We start from the raw sequence: 18956 nt of genomic DNA on the forward strand, positions 1-18956 counted from the left end.
CGTCATACAAGCAATTACTCATTTTGGTCTGTTTGAATTTTTTCATTGCAGTGTTGCAGCTATAGTTCACAATGGAATTTCCTTAGAAGCGATATTACCTCACCAATTAACCTATCACCTCAATTTAATTCCATATTTTTCTGTACATTTACTAAAAACGATTTTTTTAAGTCACCCATCCACCTATTGTCTATTTTTAAAACTCCTCCAGAATTTTTCTTTCCCTCAACCAAGTGCATCTGCTAATGTTGCAGGTAAAAAAGGTGTTATATCGGAAATAAAAAAAAAGACATTTTCTGTAGCTTAGAGCCTAGATTCCTGAACTCATGCTTTAAAGGAAAACTATACCCCCAAAATGAATACTTAAGCAACAGATAGTTTATATCAAATTGAATGACATATTAAAGAATCTTACCAAACTGGATACTGAATATATATTAACATAAATATTGCCCTTTTACATCTCTTGCCTTGAACCACCATTTCGTGACTCTATCTGTGCTGCCTCAGCGATCACCTGACCAGAAATACTACAACACTAACTGTAACAGGAAGAAGTGAGGAAGCAAAAGGCAGAACTCTGTCTGTTAATTGGCTCATGTGACCTTACATGTGGTTTGTATGAGTGCACAGTGAATCTTACGATCTCAGGGGGCGGCCCTTATTTTTTAAAATGGCAATTTTCTATTTATGATTACCCAATGGCACATACTACTTAAAAATTATATTATTATGATAATGGTTGATTTACATGAAGCAGGGTTTTACACATGAGCTGTTTTACTCAGTATCTTTTAATAGAGACCTACATTGTTTGGGGGTATAGTTTTCCTTTAAGGTGATTCATCTACTAAGGTAGTTCATATCATAATACAGGGTAATGTCCAACACAACGCAATAATCTGCCCAACCATTCAATCACTAGCTGAACCTTGGTAATTTCTATTTTACAGCTCTGCATATTATGCTGTCACTTTATAAATACATGTCTTTAATAATAATAATAATAATATGTTTGCTGAATTATTCAAATTTTTTTTTGGTTAGTTTCAGAAATGAAACTATATTCAAGCTAAGACCTGTGAGTGCGGCATCTTCTGATGACCGTTACCACTAACACCGAGTTTACACCAAGGCAGAGCATACTACATTTTCGCGAGTGTTGGTAAACTGTCTACTATATATATATATATATATATATCTACTCTATACTCTATATATCATTAATGTTTCAATTTCATTTCACTCTGTACAACTTTCTTAATTGAAAATCCTTTTTTGTTTCTAAACCTGATGAGTAGCTAAACAATATGGTGAGCACAACTTTCCCTTGTTTGTTATAGCTAAACAATGTGCACACAATTGCTTACCTTATCCTGGCACCAGAAATACGTATCGTAGTGTTCAATAATTGAGAACACATTATTTTTGTATTGGGTTTTTAAAAGCACTTGACAGTAGGTGGTTATGTATATGTTTGGTATATTATTCACAGCAAACCAAAAATATGAATACTCTTGTTGAAAATAATCTAGTGTTGAAATAAATTCTGGATAAAATGCTTTGTCTTATTTTTACACTGCTAACTGCAATCTTGGTTGGCAAATAATTTAGTAACTTACCTGCGCAGTGCTGGCAAAAATGAAATTGTCCTTTGGAGGGTCATTTGCAGAAACGGAATCATCAGTATCAATAAGATTATCTGTTGGAACATTCTGGACTGGTTTGAGATATGCAACCTCATTTTGTCTTGAGTCGAGAGTTACACAAACATCGTATGTGTATGGAAAAGGTAAAGTTCCATCACTGAAAACAGAAGGGCATCTAAGAGCAACTTGAGGAAACAAGTCTCTACTTAGAGCAGTTGGAGAACTTTGTTTTCTGCACTTTGAAATGACAGCAAGTATAACTGTGAAAATAAATAAAATGGAAATTAAAGCTATAGAGACAACAAGATAGAATGTTGCATTGGACTGAGTATCAGATTCAATGTGCTGGTTTATTACTTCTGGAACAACTTGCTGGAAATTTTCAGCTACAACCAGATGTAAAGTAACTGTAGAAGACAGTACAGGGTAGCCATTGTCTTTCACCATAACTACAACTTTTTGCCTCAGAGCATCAGTCTCTTGCAAATCTCTTGTTGTTCTGATTTCACCTGTGTTTTGGCCTATAATGAGAAAAGAAGGGTCAGGAACTTGAAGCAAGTGATAAGAAAGCCAGGCATTGTGTCCAGAATCAGCATCAACAGCGACTACTTTAGTCACTAAATATCCTTTTGTAGAAAAGTGAGGTATAAATTCATATACTGAAGCAGCTTCTGGCTCTTGTGAAGGATAGAGAATCTTTGGAGCATTATCATTCTGATCATTAATACAAACTCTAACTGTAGCCTTAGAACTTTGAGAAGGAGATCCGGAATCTGTAGCCATTACTTGGATATTGAATTCCCGTAATTTTTCATAGTCAAAGGAGCGCTGTGCATATAAAACTCCAGTTCCTGTATTAATGGAAACATATGATGATATTGGTATGTCTTCAATATTGTCAGTAAGGATCATGTAAACCACTTTTCCATTCTCATTTATATCAAGATCTGTAGCATGGACTCTATAAAATGAATTTGCTGAGGGGTTATTTTCTTGGCTATAGGCAATATAATTAATGTTGTCAAATACAGGGGCATTGTCATTCACATCAGTTACAATCAGTTGAATGGTTTTGCTGTTGGTTAGTCGAGGGGATCCTTTATCTTCTGCTTTAATTGTGATGATGTATTCAGATATTTTTTCTCTGTCCAGGTCCTTTGAAGTTACAATTTTATAGTAATTACCACTTGATGAGATTAAATGAAAAGGCAAAGATTCAGAAATGTGTCCAACAACCTCTCCATTTTCCCCAGAATCCAAGTCATCTAAATTAACTAGCGCTATGACCGTACCAATTGGAGAATCTTCTGGAATTGTATTTGAAAAAGATGTGATTAATATATCAGGAGCATTATCATTAACATCACTAACTTGTATTAATAGCTTGCAGTAAGAGACCAGGCCACCACCATCTTTAGCTTCAACAGTAATCTCATAATTTGTTGAAACTTCATAATCCAGTTTACCATTTATTTGGACAGAACCATTTGTAGAATTTATTGCAAATATCTCAAAGGCCTTTTTTGGAATGTCACTAAATAAATAAGTAATTTGAGCATTAGAACCTTCATCTGCATCAGTCGCCTGTAGATCTATAACTAAGGATCCAATAGGAGCGTTTTCGCTAACAGTTACTCTATATGTGTCCTTGTTGAACAGGGGATAGTTATCATTAACATCAGTAACCACAATTTTAATTAAAGATGTTCCAGTTTTAAAAGGAGCCCCTCCATCAAAAGCAGATAATATTAGAACAGTTGAGTTCTTTTTCTCACGGTCCAAAGGTGTCTCCAAAACAAGCTCAGGAAATTTGCTTCCATCTGTACTAACTTTTTCCAGCAATCCAAAATGTTCATTTGCACCAAGCTTATAACTCTTTATAGAATTATTACCAAGATCTGGATCTTTTGCACTTCCTAGAGCAAAATGTGCACCTACCACAGCTGATTCACTAATACCAATTTCAAAAATATTCTTTGAAAAACTAGGTGAATTATCATTAATATCCTGAATTTCCACATTGATTGTGTAGAAGTGTAAAGGATTTTCCATAACCGCTTCAGTATTTAGATAACAATTTTGCTGCATTTCACATAAATCCTCTCTGTCTATTCTGTCTGCAACATACAAGTCTCCATTTTCTAAATTCAAATTTAAATACTGTTTTTTGGATCGAGAAACAATATGGAATTTACGTGAGGACAATTCTTCAGCACTAACACCCAGATCATTTGCAATGTTCCCTATTACAAATCCCAGTTTCTGTTCTTCATATATTGAGTACTGGAGCTGACAAAATACTGACTCACACAGGAATGGAAAAAAACAAAACATTACTTGCCATCTTATTGTCCTTTTGGTAACTCTGTATTTGATTCTCTTCCCCATTATTTCTTCTTAATATAATTAAAAATGAATCCAGTTCAAGTAATTTATTCCAGTGCAGTTATGATCCCAGCTGCAAGGTATCGGTTTATAAAATTGCAATGGCTCCTGCTGCCTTGTGCTGTGTGAATGTTTCAAGCTATGGTACTATACATTTTCTCATAAAACAAGAAAACTTCATTTTTCTTCTTGGTCAACAGCGGCACTCAGAGGCTGAAATGTGAAACTGCAGCTTTGCAACTGCCTTCTAATTCTTTAGCTGCATATCATCATGCTTATTGTAAGAAATGTAAAAATAACACTATTATCTAAGGTTATCCTATACTTGAATAAATCCCTGTCAGTATAAACATTGTATTTATTCTGTATACAATCAATTCACCTTTGCTAGTGATGTTTATTAACAAGGAGCAACTCTTCAGTAAAAGAAATTAATCATAGCTTATCCAATGTATAAGTACACAAAAGTAATATGTAAAGCAAAATAAAAAGTGCAATTAATAGTAAGTTCAGGAAGTGATTTTCAGAGGTGTTTCTATGGGAACCTGAGGTATAAACAGTAGAAGTAAAAGTACTGACACCACACCACCCAGCATATTGGAAAAGCACCGCTGATTGACGATACAGTAGCATTTTTTTATTAAGGAAAGATAATGGCTAAAAGAAGTGGGCATATGGAAGAAGGAAAGTGTAAAAGCATAAAAGGAGAAGGTGAAAGTGGTAGAAAAATAAATTACAGAATATGGAGTGGGTAGAGCAAAATGGAAATTTTAAAAATACATAATAGAGCTTTAATGAGAAAGGTGTGTAGAACAGAAAAAGGTAAAAAGTTGAGAGTAGAAGAGACAATGAACAGCTGAGAAAAAGAGCAGAACTGGAAGGGAAGAGAGATAATAGAACAAAAATTTAATGGGTATAAATTGTGAGGGAAAGAAGATCCAAAATAGGAAAAGAGCGGCTGGTATGAAAAGGAAACAGAAGAAGGGGAGAAAAGAAAGATAAAAAGCAATCTAGAATGATAAAAAAGATAAAGAGGTTAGATTAGAAGAAGATGGGAAATGGAAAGGAGAAGAAAGAGAAAGAAAAGAAAGGGGCATTAAAGTAAAAGACAATGGAGTGGATGGCCAAAAAAATAGACATACATTAATAAGGAAAAAATTAAAGTAAAGGGAAAAACAAAAAAGAGAAGTAACAATAAAGGAACTAAGGAATAAAAAATAAAATATTGAGTGGTGACTGCCAAAACCTGTATTATGCAGATCTAGAAGCAGAATACAGTATACCCACTGGCTGCACCTGAACATGAATTTGACATTTGTTTGAATTTCCTGTCTGCCCAGTTCTTAATGCTGGCAACAGGGGAACGGCACCAGCAATTGGTGTGCACAATGGGAGGAAGAGGGGTACGAGCAGTCTAGGAGAGCACCAGTTTGAAATGTGGCCCTGGTATTATGCATACTTTTGTAGATTACTGCCCTGGGGTATCTATAAATGCTCAAGGTTATTATTGTTGTTATGTTCTCATTGTGCAAATTATTCACACTTTCATTAGTTTAATAAAAAAAAACTTTTTAAACCCTTTAAATAGCAAAGGTTAATTTGAAAACGAACAGGTAATTGACCAAGGACAGAATCCAAAAAACCTCAGATGAAGCTCTGTAGTATTTTGCATTAACAGACTGGTCTGTGTTAAAGAACATATCTAACAACATTCATCAGTACATGGATACAGTCTAAAATTTACACAAACTACAGTCATGGAAGAATATGAAGATAGAACACAAATTATGAGAATATCATCAAGCTGTCCTATCTGGGGATAGAGAAAGTTACAAAACATCAAGGAGAGCTATATAGAAGCTATTCAGACAATGACAAACCATAAGGGCCCTTCATTACCAAAGAAACAAAAACAACTGCATTACAACCAAACTACGTTGAGACCCAAATTAACTAGTTTACCAAGTCTCTAAAGATGAAGTTCTCAAGGTCTTTCTGATCTTTCGAAATCTCGACTATAGATACATAGTAAATTTGGGTTAAAAAAGACAAAAGTCCATCAAGTTCAAAGTAGTGGAGTCTGCAGAAATACACATACTTATAGAGAAGTATCAATACACTCACATGTATAACATATGTTGAAATACATATAATGAACTTATGATTTGCATTGGCCTATATATGAATTAATGAGAATATTTCAGTAGTTTTCCTAAAAGCTTACACACAATTGCTAAGCACATACTGGCAGAAGTCATACAGAAATATACATAGTATAGCCAATACATGGGAACTGTTTATTTTATTTAGGGTTTTTAAAAGCACTAATCAGTAGGTGATTAAATAAGAGAACCTATTTGGTAAATAATTAAGGAACATACCTGTGCAATGCTCGCAAAAATCAAATTGTCCTTTGAAGGATCATTTGCAGAAACGGAATCATCAGTATCAATAAGATTATCTGTTGGAACATTCTGGACTGGTTTGAGATACGCAACCTCATTTTGTCTTGAGTCGAGAGTTACACAAACATCGTATGTGTATGGAAAAGGTAAAGTTCCATCACTAAAAACAGAAGGGCATCTAAGAGCAACTTGAGGATACAAGTCTCTACTTAGAACAGTTGCAGAACTTTGTTTTCTGCACTTTGAAATGACAGCAAGTATAACTGTGAAAATAAATAAAATGGAAATTAAAGCTATAGAGATGACAAGATAGAATGTTGCATTGGACTGAGTATCAGTTTCAATGTGCTGGTTTATTACTTCTGGAACAACTTGCTGGAAATTTTCAGCTACAACCAGATGTAAAGTAACTGTAGAAGACAGTATGGGGTAGCCATTGTCTTTCACCATAACGACAACTTTTTGCCTCAGAGCATCCGTCTCTTGCAAGTCTCTTGTGGTTCTGATTTCACCTGTGTTTTGGCCGATAATAAGAAAAGAAGGGTCAGGAACTTGAAGCAAGTGATAAGAGAGCCAGGCATTGTGTCCAGAATCAGCATCAACAGCGACTATTTTTGTGACTAAATATCCTTTGGTAGAAAAGTGTGGTATAAATTCATATACAGAAGCAGTTTCTGACTCTTGTGAAGGATAGAGAATCTTTGGAGCATTATCATTTTGATCAGTAATACAAACTCTAACTGTAGCTTTAGAACTTTGGGATGGAGAGCCGGAGTCTTTAGCCATTACTTGGATATTGAATTCCCGTAACTTTTCGTAGTCAAAGGAGCGCTGTGCATATAAAACTCCAGTTACTGTATTAATGGAAACATATGATGATATGGGTATGTCTTCAATATTGTCAGTAAGGATCATGTAATCCACTTTTCCATTCTCATATATGTCAAGATCTGTTGCATAGACTCTAAAAAATGAACTTCCTGAGGGGTTATTTTCTTGGATATAGGCAATATAATTTGTTTTGTCAAATACAGGGGCATTGTCATTCACATCAGTTACAATCAAGTGAATGGTTTTGCTGTTCGTTAGTTGAGGCGATCCTTTATCTTCTGCTTTAATTGTGATGTTGTAATCAGATGCTTTTTCTCTGTCCAGGTCCTCTGCAGTTACAAGTTTATAGTAATTACCACTTGATGATATTAAGTGAAAAGGCAAATATTCAGAGATTTGTCCAACAACCTCTCCATTTTCCCCAGAATCCAAGTCATCTAAATTAACTACTGCTATGACTGTACCAACTGGAGAATCTTCTGGAATTGTATCTGAGAAAGATGTAATTAATATATCAGGAGCATTATCATTTAAATCACTAACTTGTATTAATAGTTTGCAGTAAGACACCAGGCCACCACCATCTTTAGCCTCAACAGTCATCTCATACTTTGTTGCCACTTCATAATCCAGTTTTCCAGTTATTTGAACAGAACCATTAATAGGATTTAATGCAAATATCTTATGAGCCTTTTCTGGAATGTCATTAAATATATATGTAATATGAGCATTAGAACCTTCATCTGCATCAGTCGCATGTAGATTAACAACCAAGAATCCAATAGGTGCATTTTCACTTACAGTTACTCTATAGGTGTCCTTGTTGAATAGCGGATAGTTATCATTGATGTCCGTAACCACAATCTTAATTAGAGATGTCCCAGTTTTAGAAGGTGTCCCTCCATCAAAAGCAGATAATATTAGAATTGATGCGTTACTTTTCTCACGGTCCAAAGGTCTCTCCAATACAAGCTCAGGATATTTGCTTCCATCTGTATTAACTTTTTCCAGCAATCCAAACTGTTCATTTGCACTAAGCTTATAACTCTTTATAGAATTATTACCAAGATCTGGATCTTTTGCACTTCCTAAAGCAAAATGGGTTCCTACCACAGCCAGTTCACTAATACTAATTTCAAAAACACTCTTTGAAAAGCTAGGTGAATTATCATTAATATCCTGAATTTCCACATTGATTGTGTAAAAGTGTAAAGGATGTTCCATAACTGCTTCAATATTTAGAAAACAATTTTGCTGCATTTCACATAAATCTTCCCTGTCTATTCTATCTGCAACATGCAAGTCTCCATTTTCTAAATGAACATTTAAATACTGTTTTTTGGATCGAGAAACAATATGGAATTTACGTTAGGACAGTTCTTCAGCACTAACACCCAGATCATTGGCAATATTCCCTATTACAAATCCTAGTTTCTGTTCTTCATATATTGAGTACTGGAGCTGACAAAAAACTGACTCACAGAGGAATGTAAAAAAGCAAAATATTACTTGCCATCTTGTTGTCCTTTTTGTGCTTTCATATTTGATCTTTGCACACATCTTTTCTTCTTAATGCAATATCATCCAACAAAAAAGAGTTCTAAATGTTATTCCAGTTGCAAGGCATCAGTTTATACTATTGCAATGGTTCCTGCTGCCCAGTGCTGTATGATAGATATACAGTAAGCTATGGTACTATCTCCTTATTAAACAAGAACATTTTTTATTCTTGGTCAACAGCGGCACTCAGAGTCTAAAGTGTGTAAGTGCAGGCTGGCAGCTCATTTTTAATTCTTTAGCAGCAAATGTTATACATGCAAAAATGTACATTTTATTATAGGAAATCTTCTAATTGCAGTGCACATATATTAAGTATAAATAATTTTTATTCTAAAAAATTAATGGTTTTCTTTTGTTATTACACTATAGTGAAATAACTATTAGCATACCTAGAAAAATAACTATACAAACATAGCACGCAAAGTAGAGTAAAATTTAAAGTTAGTACATTATATTTATTGCTTAGTGATTTATGAGGAATATTATATAGTAGGTAAGAATTAAAATGAAGAAATTGTATTTTTATTAGCTAAGTCCAAGTGGTGGCACAGTATACTTTGTGTATTTTTAAATGTCTCATATTTTGACTTCAGTTGAAAGTGAATTCCTTTATAAGCCAAGTACAATACTGAAATTCTATTGATTCAAAATTGAAGCCATTACACTTTGAATTTCTGAACTGATGGGAATCAATGTATCCTTTGTCAACCATGTGTTTCCTGCCACATTATTATTTTAATAAAAAATATAAAAAAAAACTTTATAATAAATTATTTTTTTTCATTGAATGTGTTTTTGTTGGGGTGGCCCATTCTTATTTCAGTGACATTAAAGTGTTTCATAGTCAAGTTTAAACTATATTTCTCTAAAATCATGAATGCTTTGATATGAATTAAAATATCCAAATATAAAAAGCATGAAACAAAAGTTAAGCAGTGCTAAAAAAAAATTCAAAAACCTCAAAAAAAATTAGCTTTTTGGACAAATACTAGTGAAAATAAATCTAAAAACCTTTACATCTCTGAATGGCTAAAAAAAAAGGTCCAATAGGATCAGCACAGCTCATATTGACTTTTGTAGGACCTCGACTGTTTTTACTTGCCAAAGTTTTCTGTGATTTCTACACTTAAATCTAAATTTTTAGAGTTTTGAGAAATGTAAAAAATACACACTTTTAGAAAAAAATCTGATTTGTTTAAAAAAAAAAAAATGAAGGCCCCTTAGTGAGTTTTAGCTGTTGTTTAAACACAAACATTTGTGTTAATATAAGTGACTACTCTTTTAAGTGATTAGCTGTGATAATGCAGTTAATCATCATTAACATTATAATGCAAACATACCATTCCCTGGTATAGCCAAGCTTGATAAATGTTGCAGAATTTTCAGGCAAATTAATTTTTATTTGTAAGTTAATGCAGAATCAAAACATGCTGTACCAAGGTATTTTGCTAATTATACATGTGTAGAGAATGCATGCCTTTGAAGGGATCCTGTCATCGGAAATCATGTTTTTTTCAAAACACTTCAGTTAATAGTGCTACTCCAGCAGATTTCTGCACTGAAATCCATTTCTCAAAAGAGCAAACAGATTTTTGTATATTCAATTTTGAAATCTGACATGGGGCTAGACATTTTATCAATTTCCCAGCTGCCCCTGGTCATGTGACTTGTGCCTGCACTTTAGGAGAGAAATGCTTTCTGGCAGGCTGCTGGTTTTCCTTTCCTTTTTTCCTCAATGTAACTGAATGTGTCTCAGTGGGACATGGGTTTTTACTATTGAATGTTGTTCTTAGATCTACCAGGCAGCTGTTATCTTGTGTTAGGGAGCTGTTATCTGGTTACCTTCCCATTGTTCTTTTGTTTGGCTGCTGGGGGGGAAAGGGAGGGGGTGATATCACTCCAACTTGCAGTACAGCAGTAAAGAGTGATTGAAGTTTATCAGAGCACAAGTCACATGACTTGGGGCAGCTGGGAAATTGACAATATGTCTAGCCCCATGTCAGATTTCAAAATTAAATATAAAAAAATCAGTTTGGTCTTTTGAGAAATGGATTGCAGTGCAGAATTCTGCTGGAGCAGCTCTATTAACTGATTCATTTTGAAAAAAATGTTTTTCCTATGACAGTATCCCTTGAACTAACAGGACGTTCAGTTTTATTGATAATATCTAATAAATGTTTCTACAAAGAAAGATCATGGCATTTGCTTGATAAGAAAAATGGACATAGCAGAACATTTTGTTGGCCATAACTGTAGATTAAGCAAATTATTTTTAAAACACTTTTAAGGACTGTTTCAATATATAAACAGCCATAGTAGCTCATCCACTTATGCTCTACTTTGGGACTAGGATCTCTAACTAATTCACAGAATAAACTTATCCTACATTACTATATTATTTTTATTAATAAAAAATACTTTGGTGCTTCAGTTAGTTAATGGTCTGTTTACCCCAAATGGGACATCATCAAAAATGGAATAATAAGAACACTGTAATTTGTGATGAATTTGTTAAAAATTGAACCAAGGAGTCCAGAAGTTTTTAAAAGATCAGTTATAACAAGTATTTAGAAGTAAGCCATCTGATGATATGTGTGAATACTGCCCTAGACCCTGAATAAACAATATAGTAATCCAAGTAGTTGGCAGTGTCACATGAAATGTTTATTTTGTTCACACAAATATAACGTTATCCAAAATGTAAAAAAAAAATCAACCATGCTTAAAGGACAGAGCTACCTCAGTGCTGTGTTGGACTGGGAGGCCGAGGGCCCACCAGGGCTGCTGACCCTTCCGCACCCCCCCCCCCGCACGAACACTTATTTTTCTGCGACTGGATGGTTACGGCAGCAAGTAACTAAGAAACTAAGAGGCAAAGGGTGCAGATCTGGGCTGGCCCAGTCTGAGCCTGCCTCAGTGCATCATGGACCCTGAACTCCTCCTAAAGTGTTTTGCATCATTGGACTCTATATCAGAGAAGGTAACTATATCAACATAACATTTGTTTCATTTATTACAGTGTAAAAAACTGGATACACCATATTTAATTTTGTCTGCAATCAAGAATTTGAAATTCAATCACTGCCCCATTCTAAAGGGATAAGCAACTGTATAGATGACCAGATCGGAAGAAGATCCTGGACTGTTTAAAAACAGCAAAGGGAATTATTGATGATTGTATCTGTTACTCACCAATGAACATAGTATGTATCCACAATATTTTCTCTACTAATTTAGTAGCATTTGTAATAACCAAAAATTTCCTGTTATTCACATAGTTACATAGTTATGTTTGTTTGAAAAAACTACCAACATCCTTCAAGTTCAACAACTCCACATATATTTATACAACCTATCTATTCATTCACATATATTAGCTATACAGTATATACCAATACTTGCACTATATATACTATACTGTAGATCTTAAGATTCTAATAGACTAGCATAATATGGTTATTGAAGAAATCCTCCAAGCCATTCTTAATGGAATTAATAGAATCAACCATTACATCACCTGGCAGGGCACTCCTCAACCTCACTGTCCTTACCTTACAAAATGAAAATTCTGTTCAAATGACAAATCATCAGGTAATTTGCAATCGGTAAAAAATATAGCTTACCTGTATAATATTACTGTCACAGAGAGGGCCTTTTTCACCAGTATTTGCATCAGAGGAATCACCAGTATCAATAAGATTGTCAGTTGGAACATTCTGGATTGGCCTGAGATAGGCAAATTCATTTTGGCTAGAGTCAATAGCTACGCACAACTCATAAGGGAATGGCAATGGCAAAGTCCCATCACTAAACTCAGAAGCACAGTGGAGGGCAACTTGTGGATACAAGCCCTTATTCAGTGTTCCAGACAAAGTTGAAGTGTTGGTGGTTTTGCATTTAGAAATGACTGCAACAATTACTGTCAAAATGAATAAAATGGAAATCATAGCTATTGCTAAAACTAGGAAAAAAGTTATGTTAGATGTTGTTTCCAACTTGATGGGCTGACTAGTTAACTCAGGAAGCACATGAAAGTTTTCAGCTATAACTAGATTTAAAGCAACTGTAGCAGTAAGAGAAGGGTCTCCATTATCTTTCACGAGAACAACTATTTTTTGCTTTAAAGTGTCCATTTCTTGAAAATCCCGGGAAATCCTTATTTCTCCTGTATGTTGCCCAATGGTAAACAAAGATGGCTCAGGAACTTGAAGTAATTGGTAAAACAACCAAGCGTTGTGTCCAGTGTCAGCATCAACTGCAATCACTTTGGTTACTAAATAACCCCTTTTAGAGGAACGAGGGATAAACTCAAACAATGAGGTTCTTTCAGAATCTGATGAAGGGTAGAGAATTTTAGGAGCATTATCATTTCTGTCCACGATGCATATCTTAACTGTGACACTGTTGTTTAGAGGAGGTGATCCACCGTCTTTAGCGATTACTTGAAAATGAAATTCCCGTATTTGTTCATAGTCAAAAGAGTGAAGCGCATAAACAACTCCTGTGATTGAGTTTATAGAAACATGGGAAGAAACAAGCGCATCCTCTGTATTATTACTGATGAGTGAATAAATGATTTGGCCGTTTTCATTAAGGTCTAGGTCTGACGCAATTATTCTGTGTATTGAGGTACCTGGTACATTATTTTCTGGCACATAAGCAATATAAGTAGCCTTCTCAAAAACTGGCACATTGTCATTCACATCCGATACTGTCAACTGTATAGTTTTACTGGTGGACAGTGGAGGTAATCCCTTGTCTGTAGCCACAATGTTGATTTTATATTCAGAGGTAACTTCCCTGTCCATGCTTGATGATGTTACCATTTTAAAATAGTTATTAGGTAGAGATATTAACTGAAAAGGTACGTTTGTTGATATTTGACAATCAAACTCAGCATTCCCTCCAGAGTCCAAATCTTGGATGTTAATTAAAGCTACTACTGTTCCAGGTGGGGAATCCTCTGGAATAACAGATGTCAAAGAATTTATTTGAATCTCAGGTGCGTTATCATTGTCATCCACAATCTGTATTAACACTTTGCTATGAGTTGCTAACCCTCCACCATCTTTAGCTTCTACCGTGATCTTATAATTCTTGGCTGTCTCATAGTCCAATGTTCCTATTTTTGCAATTTCCCCAGTCTGGGAATCCAGCTTAAATATTTGCCCTGCATCCTCAGGAATGTGACTGAATGAATAGGTTATTTGTGCATTGGAGCCTTCATCTCCGTCAGTGGCATTTAGCTGTAGAATTATAAAATTATCTGGGATATTTTCCCTTAAATGTATTTGATATGTCTCCTGACTAAAAACAGGATAATTATCATTGACATCTAATACCACAATTTTTATCAAAGCTGTACCTGTTCTCATTGGTCTACCCCCATCAGATGCCGTTATACTCAGTTCTATTGAACTTTGCTTTTCTCTGTCCAAAGGCCTCTCCAACACAAGTTCAGGTTCAGATCCATCAACGCTATTTTTTTCTGAAAGACTGAAATACTCATTTGCAATTAGCTCATAGTGCTGCACAGAATTGGTACCAAGATCTGGATCTTGGGCATGTCCCAAGGTAAATCGATCGCCTGGTAAAGCAGATTCACTAATTCCAATATCAAATGATTTCTTTGAAAAACTCGGTAGATTGTCATTCACGTCCTTAATTTCTACTTGAAATGTGTAAAAATGTAAAGGTTTTTCAATGACAGCTTCAATATTTAGAAAGCAGTTCTGCTCTGTACCACATAATGTCTCCCTGTCTATCCTCTCTGAAATAAGCAATTCTCCATTTTCTAAATTAACACTGAAATGCTGTGTTTTGGCACGAGAAACAATATGAAAATTTCTACTTGACAACTCCTTTACATTCAAGCTTAAATCATTTGCAATATTGCCTACTACAGAGCCTTTCCTCAGTTCTTCAAATATAGAGAACTGGATTTGTCCAGAAAGAGCTTTACACATGAATGATATAAAGAAATAGATTACTTGCCATGCCATTGTCCTTGATTTGTTTAGATGAAAAGTTGTCTTACACATTGTAAGTAAATGAAGATGTCAGTCTTCTTTAAGCACTCAGTAGACAGTATAAAATTGTGTGTTTTCTATCAGAATTCAAAGATAATTCACAGGAGATGTTGAACACATATAGCTCTCTGCTGATCTGCACTGGCTGGCTATGCTGCAACACATTTCCTAGTGAAACTTCTTTACCTTTCTTGGTCAACAGCACCACATAGAGGCTTAAATTATAAACTGCAACAATACATTTTAAAATATAAAACTAATAGGTAAAACAAATAGTTATTTATTCTATTATGGTAATATTCATATGTGCTTGAAAAAGCCATTCTCTTTATGATTCCTATATGTTTATATTAGAATGTGAAATATTATAATACATAATAAAAATTTTGGAAAACATAATATGAATCAAAAGCAGAGCTAAAGTTCAAACATTAATGCTTGCAAATCTTATTTTTTTTGCTTTTAAAAACATTATAAATGGTGCAGATTTACACTTACTAAACCTTATTTCTTTAAAAAAAAAAGAAAATATTTTTTAAAAATTTTAATTTAAACAATCATGATATAAGTATTACATTTAAATACTAGCTTGTATGCTGCATGAATGTAATAGGGATACTGAATCATAGTATCTGTAGCCTAAATGCTATGTGTTCATTTTATATTGAGTCTTCTGTTAATGTAAATGTCCCTATATAAAATCATAGTGAAAAATAATAAAAGGAGAACCCGATTTGTTGTTTTAGTATACAACTTTGTTTCTGTACACACTGGATTAATTATTATTAATTATTATATAATTATTAGTATTATTATTAATGATATTGAATGAAGGAAAGATATTTCAAAGCGTTGCCATACAAACTCTCCACTCTCCCTAGCATCTAGAGCATGGACATCAAGCTGAATCTCCTTACCAGTGATAAATCTTCAAGAATATTAGCTGCCAATAAGGCAATTTTTATATGTCTGTGCAGTACAACTGCAATCAATAACCTGAACTACTGGGGAGGGTGCAATGATTGGCATGGAGTTAAGCTGATCCACATCAACAGGGCCTTCACCTAAAAAGCACTTATTCAATGCACAGTGGTTGCTTGAAAGCAAAATAAACTAGCTTAGATGATTAGAAAAGCACAGTTAAGAGAAAGTTTAAGCTCTGATAAGACATAATACTGGCATAACCCCTGGCCCTAAATCTATTGTAAAGGACTAAATATATTTGGATTTTGTGGTTAAGGTTGTTATGATCAGTGGAAATGACCTCAACACCATTACACACTTAGATCACATGATCACATTAGGAACTTAGATCAATAAACACTGAAGTCCCACTTGTGGACCAGAGTGTTTTAATTCTCTAAGCTCTATCTTGACTAAGACAAAAGGTAAATATAAGACATATACTTTTCTGTAATTGTAGGGTTCCTCTAATTATTTATAAAGCCATGGCCCTTATGGCTGAAGGAGGCAAAGATCAAAGGCCAATATACTGTATCCAATGCCTTTGGAAACAAGACAGCAGGGGCATTTGGAGAGACACCATACAAAGAGAAAGTGTATATATAGCAGTAAATATACAAACACACACACATGCACAATAATACTCTTTCTTCTTACAAAAACATGAAACCACACTCAAGTACACTACTTATAAGTATCTAACTATGTACCCATCTGCTTCTTAGACAACTCCCGCAACATGACTTGAATGTTAGTGATGTGCGGGCTGGCCGATACCCTTGGGACCAGTGGGTTGAGCTCTTCTGCATATTCTCCCCACCGGTGACCTTACACTGTCGGCTTCCTGATACTGGCTTTTGTATTTATAGGCACACACACGGTCCCACGCCCCTTTTGTGATCTCATTGGCAAGGCAGCGCAGGCCTATAAATATATGGGTGGTGGGTGCAGGTCAAAAAATCTCAACCCGCATATCACTACTGACTATGCTACAGTCTGCCTAGACAAAGATATAAATATAGTCTTTGTTTCGTAATACAGTGTATGGGATGTGATAGAAATCAGCTGACCCACTAAAGATGAAAGAAATCATTTCCTGTCAATCACACCAAGTATAGAAAAGTTGTTAAAAAAACGTTTTAAGTGCACACAACAGTGGTAAGCAAGTAGTTGATTTTTTTTTTTTTATCATGAAGAACCAAACTGTCTTCATAAGGAAAAACAAAAAAAGAAAAAACAGCAAAGACCCAACAGAGAACATTTCCAAAACAACAACAGAAAGCAATCCTTGGACCCTGTATAGAAATAAAGTACTGATGAGACTGAAAAACCCCATAAATGGACCAAACACAATTTATGGATGGAGAGATACGCTATCTACCTTATTGGCTAATAAACTCAGGGAATAGATTGTCCAAGCAGAGGACTGTATCTATAGAAAGATAGATAAATACATAATGAAAATGGGTCCGTCGGTGGGTTTATAAGTCCTCCCAGCAGTACTATGCAAACTTACAACTTGACCGAGGAGATACAATGAAGACAAAAGTAATTGAGTTAATAGGCTATTAACCATAATAACACCATGGTAGAATACATGATTGTCATTTTAAGAGTGTTTATACACTGAAGAACCGCAGTAGACTGCTCTAGAATAACCAGTAGAAACCTATATTTATTGAAAAACTACACAACTGAGGGGGGCGGGGCTTGCCGGCTATCCAAGATGGACGCGTGAGCACTGCGCTCCATCTGTAAGGAGTATGCTTTGAGGGAAGCAGGAGCGTTCTCACTCCTCTAGCTGCCTACAATTTACATCCTTGGTTCGCTTAAATGAGGAGAAGCCAGAGGACGCATTCGAAGCAGCAAAAACGGGTCACAGCCTTCTTCAATCCGGCCAAGACTCCCTCGCCGACAGCCAGCTCTATTGCGGCGGCCATCTTGGAGCCGTTGCGCAGTTCACCTGACGCTGCTTCACCAATGATGGAAGCTAACCCAGCGACCCCAGCTCCTGCTACGGCGGCCGAAATTAAAGAGATGCTCCTCGATGTAAAGCAAGCAATCCGTGAGGATCTCAAACAGCTCTCGGAGGATCTTAAAAAAGACATCGCCGACCTGGGTGACCGTACGGCGCATCTCGAAGAAAAGCTGGGTGAGTTGGCTGAGGCCCATAATGATCTTACTGACTGCCAAACTAAACACCAAACTGAACTTGATCGTCTTTCAAGTAAAGTCGTAGACTTAGAAGACAGATCTCGTAGGAACAACCTACGTTTTCGGGGAATCCCTGAATCTATTTTGCCTAAAGATCTGGAAAACTATGTCTCTGACTTGCTTAAAATAATCTTGCCGGATTTGCACGCACTTGAATTGGCTATTGATCGCATACATCGGGTCCCGAAACCCAGAATGGCCCCAGAGAATGTTCCCAGAGATGTCCTTGCCAGATTTGTTTTCTATCAAACTAAAGATAAACTTCTGTCTCTGGCTCGAAAGAAAGATAAATGGCCGCAACAGTTTCAACAGATTGAAGTTTATATGGACTTGGCTCCAGCTACCTTACTTAAAAGGAAAGCCTTTGCCGATTTTACTAAACTTCTCCGGAACAACAATATTCCGTATCGCTGGGGTTTTCCTGTTAAATTGATTGTTCTACGTAACGGGACTCCTACGACCCTGTCTACAGTGACGGAAGCTAAAAAAGTTTTGGCACGATGGGATTTACTCTCGCTTCCGGCTAACGAGGAATTGCTGCAAAGGCACTCTCCCTCACATTCGCCTAAGAAAATGCAAACAGAGTGGCGGAAAGTTTGATGTCTTTCCTTATTTTCTCCGTATACTGCTTCCCTCCTAAGATAGCTAAGTATATTTGCTATTTAGTTCTCCTTGATTGACAGTCCACGGTTGATCTCTCTCCTCCCCCGAGGCTCCACGAGATCTACAGTTGAGCCGATTGGTGGTTTCCAGCAGATAACCACAATTTCTCCTTGTTGTTTCACTATGCAATACAGGAATGATTTGCATGTTGATAATTTTGTTATGCTGTTTCTTTTACACGGTAGTACATGGCACTGTTTGGTTCAGGTTATATTTGTTTTTGTTTCTATGGGTAAGCGTGCACACCTTTTATCACA

The 18956-nt window shown here is 35.6% G+C and overlaps 1 protein-coding gene across 5 annotated transcripts in view; it reads right to left on the reverse strand.

Moving 5' to 3' along the window:
* pcdhga3.L (protocadherin gamma subfamily A, 3 L homeolog) overlaps positions 1-18956 on the reverse strand; it is a 279136-nt gene that overhangs the window by 237231 nt on the left and 22949 nt on the right. For 2 of the 5 annotated variants that reach the window (XM_041584912.1, XM_041584906.1), the window contains exon 1: positions 12454-14991. The exons of the other annotated variants lie outside the window; for them this stretch is intronic. In XM_041584912.1, the coding sequence (XP_041440846.1) occupies positions 12454-14871 (2418 nt within the window). In that variant the 5' untranslated portion in view covers positions 14872-14991. Of the gene's footprint in view, positions 1-12453; positions 14992-18956 lie in introns of those variants that run through there. 5 annotated transcript variants of the gene reach the window in all.

Source organism: Xenopus laevis, chromosome 3L, assembly GCF_017654675.1.
Source record: "Xenopus laevis strain J_2021 chromosome 3L, Xenopus_laevis_v10.1, whole genome shotgun sequence".
Lineage (NCBI taxonomy): Eukaryota > Metazoa > Chordata > Amphibia > Anura > Pipidae > Xenopus > Xenopus laevis.